Here is a 2994-nt window from a genome sequence, read left to right on the forward strand (position 1 = left end):
TTACTACGACTTGTTTGCATTACTAATTAACACGAAAAGGGATAACTTGGGAATTTGTAACAATATATCGCTTTCATCTAACCCAAAATCGTTCAGATATTGAAAACGTCCTATGCATAATCCATTTCTTTCGCCTTTGTGTTTGTCAGCATTATGATTTGGAATATTTTAGGTTTACGTGTTCACAAGTTTGTTTTTGTATCTCGTAGATGTTTAGATTTCCAATTACACACTCTGTTTCGATTGGCCACTCTAACTCGCTGTGTAAATAGTTCACCCTAAATTCAAAATAGATACGTTTCGTTTCTGAGAAAACAAAACATTCTTTTACAAATCCTACCGGGTATTCCTGATTTCTGCATAAATTTAAGTTTCATTTTGCATTTACCTGTTCATCCACGCTTTTTGGAAAAGTGGTACATACACTGTACCACGTGCTTAGATTTAAACGCGTACCTGAGGTAGATGTTTTTGTTGTGTTTACGAGGAAGTGATCTCCCTTGCTAGTAATACGATGAAATGTGGATGACCTCGGTACGTTGTTACCCAAATATGTTCCTGCAAGTTTCCTCCTTTTTCTGCTGTTATAAAATAGACGTCTCAGCCTTTTCTCTGTAATTCTGCTTGGTTCTCGGGCACGTCTATGTCGATGCTCACGCAAATCAAAACAAAAGTAAACAACTTTTGCTTATCGAGACCTGTATTTCTCCTTCGGAATGAAGTCTTTATTATCATTGAGAATCAAATAACTGTAAAGCCTTTCCAACTACATCAAAGTTATTTTCTAAAGAGCTGATCACATTTTCCACTGATGACATCAAATCTTGTGAAACTAGAACAGAACTATACACACAAGATGGCAGTGAACACGATCGCTAATATGGCTATTTGGACAAAGGATATAAGCTAGACCATTACAAAAACAAACTGTTTAACAATGAAAAAGAAAACAACGTAATAGACAAAAAGCTTATCTCCGTAGTCAATGGTACAGTGAGCGGGATTTGTTCGCGGTGAAAATGGTCCAAGCGTGAGGCCATTTGTTCGCTGTGCAAATGTTTTTACTTTGTCTTCAGAAGATTCCAATATAGCGTCCATTTGTTTGCGGAGTTATTTTCTTTGTCGCTGTCATCTTTAGAGTAGTTCTCAATAAGGTACCGGCTGCTTATTAAAGAATTAGTGTTTTGACGTGTATCACTTTCAATAGTTGAGTCCATTTCAGTTACATTCGAGTATATTCTTGTTTCATTCAGTTCGCGGAACGACCCGTTTCGAAGCTGACGCTTGACATCTTTTAGTGTGGGTCTACCGCGAAAAGCGTATGCCTTTCTTTGCATGTGCTTTGAGCGCCCCAAGAAGAAATCGATTAAGCCAACGCAATGCCGATCTTCAGAAATCCAAACAACGCATCACAGAGCTCTTCATGATCTTGGATTACGTGTTTGCTTTAAATAACCAAAGTAAACAGCGCCACGTGGCTTCTATTGTGCATTACCCAATTAAAACACCGCCACATGCTTTCTATTGTGCATTGCCCAATCAAACACGGCCACGTTTTTCTATTGTGCATTTTGCTGCACAGGAAAAAAAAAAAACTGAAATCTAACGTCTTTTATAACTCGAGCCCCTACGGGGCCCGAGTAATAATTGACCATGCAGCTATCTCGATACTTTTATCACATTTTCCTTGCGTATGTTTGGCTGTCCGTGGAAGTTCCACACTCTCAGCAATATCCACACTCTCAGCAATATCGGACAGCGTTAAATCAGTGTTTGCAGAAGTGTTCAGGAGACATAAAGGCACGGATATCAATGATCAATAATACTGAGGTACGAAATGTAGAGGTAATCCTCGCACTTAATTAACTAGAAAATCAAAACCTCTTTAACATTGGATTTGCTTCAAATAATGGTGTGCAAGGAGTCGTTTCATTCACCTTTTGAGCGACTAGGAGAATTAAATTTAAGCTTTCATTAATGAGCAATGAGGTCGATGAACACGAAAGCCAATGCAGCACAGAAGAGCGAAGTTGAATCCTTGCGTTCCAAACAAGCAACACTTTAATATGCGTTTTCTCGTCATCCCTTTTGTTGTCCGGCTTACAGATAATGGTGTCGCCTATCTATTCAATTTATTAAACTATTTAACTTAAGATGAAAATCAATTTGCTCGTAGCTCTTATTTTTTTAAAAAATTGAATTCTTTGGTTGACGGTCCAGAGTCCAGCTGGGTCCAGTCAAGCTTTCATCATACACCACTTCAAAATCTGTTTGCCTGACAATGTAATCACTAAAAACAAGGTATCATCACTGTGGAGCCACCTCTTTTAGCACTCGGGGGCGTTCTTTGAGGAAAGAGTCACAACACAAAAGCTTTTATTCCTACGCAAATAAGTGGCAGGGTATTCAGCATTTTGCTCATAAATAATTGTACTTTCGGGTTCACTAGTCAACCCGTTTTACATCAAATTTTTCTTACTCCCGTGTTCACGTTCTTACCCGTGTTCACATTAAAGGTAAAAACATTAAAATAGAAAATATCCTGCAAAGGTTGGTCAAGACAACGTGAACATAGGCGTTGTTGCTTGCAATATTTCGGCTGGCCAACACCAGCCTTCTTCAGGTTTATTGAATGGATAAATGCTACTAACAAGATCTTTATATTTACCGGAAATGACATAAAAATGCTACGTGATGTGTTATAAAAACGGAAATGCATAAAAAAGAGGAGAGAGAATAATACATGATAACAAGATGAAAAAAACAAAAGAAAATTAAAAGGTAGCTAAACTAAATTACATTTCATCTCTTCTGTTAAGGCCCGCAGGCTCCAGTGTTTTTCCTCTGTGTATGAGGAATGCCTCACGAGCCTTTCTGATGGAGTCACGACTAGTGTGTAGTTGTTCGAGCGGTATAAGGATCATGTGATCCTCCGCGTGACCACTGGTCAGGAAGTGTCGTGAAACCGCAGTGGGGGTATAACTACAAAAGGGG

General features: G+C 38.7%; 1 protein-coding gene across 2 annotated transcripts in view; it reads left to right on the forward strand.

Annotated features, from left to right (window-relative positions):
- Window positions 1-1618: 1618 nt before the first annotated feature.
- LOC137973200 (golgin subfamily A member 6-like protein 22) overlaps window positions 1619-2994 on the forward strand; it is a 7523-nt gene continuing 6147 nt past the window's right edge. For both annotated transcript variants that reach the window (XR_011117179.1, XM_068819970.1), the window contains exon 1: window positions 1619-1830. Coding sequence is in view for 1 of the 2 variants with exons in the window: in XM_068819970.1 (XP_068676071.1) it covers window positions 1654-1830 (177 nt within the window). In the remaining variant the exon portion in view is untranslated. The remainder of the gene's footprint in view (window positions 1831-2994) is intronic.

The sequence above is a fragment of the Montipora foliosa genome, chromosome 10 (assembly GCF_036669935.1).
Source record: "Montipora foliosa isolate CH-2021 chromosome 10, ASM3666993v2, whole genome shotgun sequence".
NCBI lineage: Eukaryota > Metazoa > Cnidaria > Anthozoa > Scleractinia > Acroporidae > Montipora > Montipora foliosa.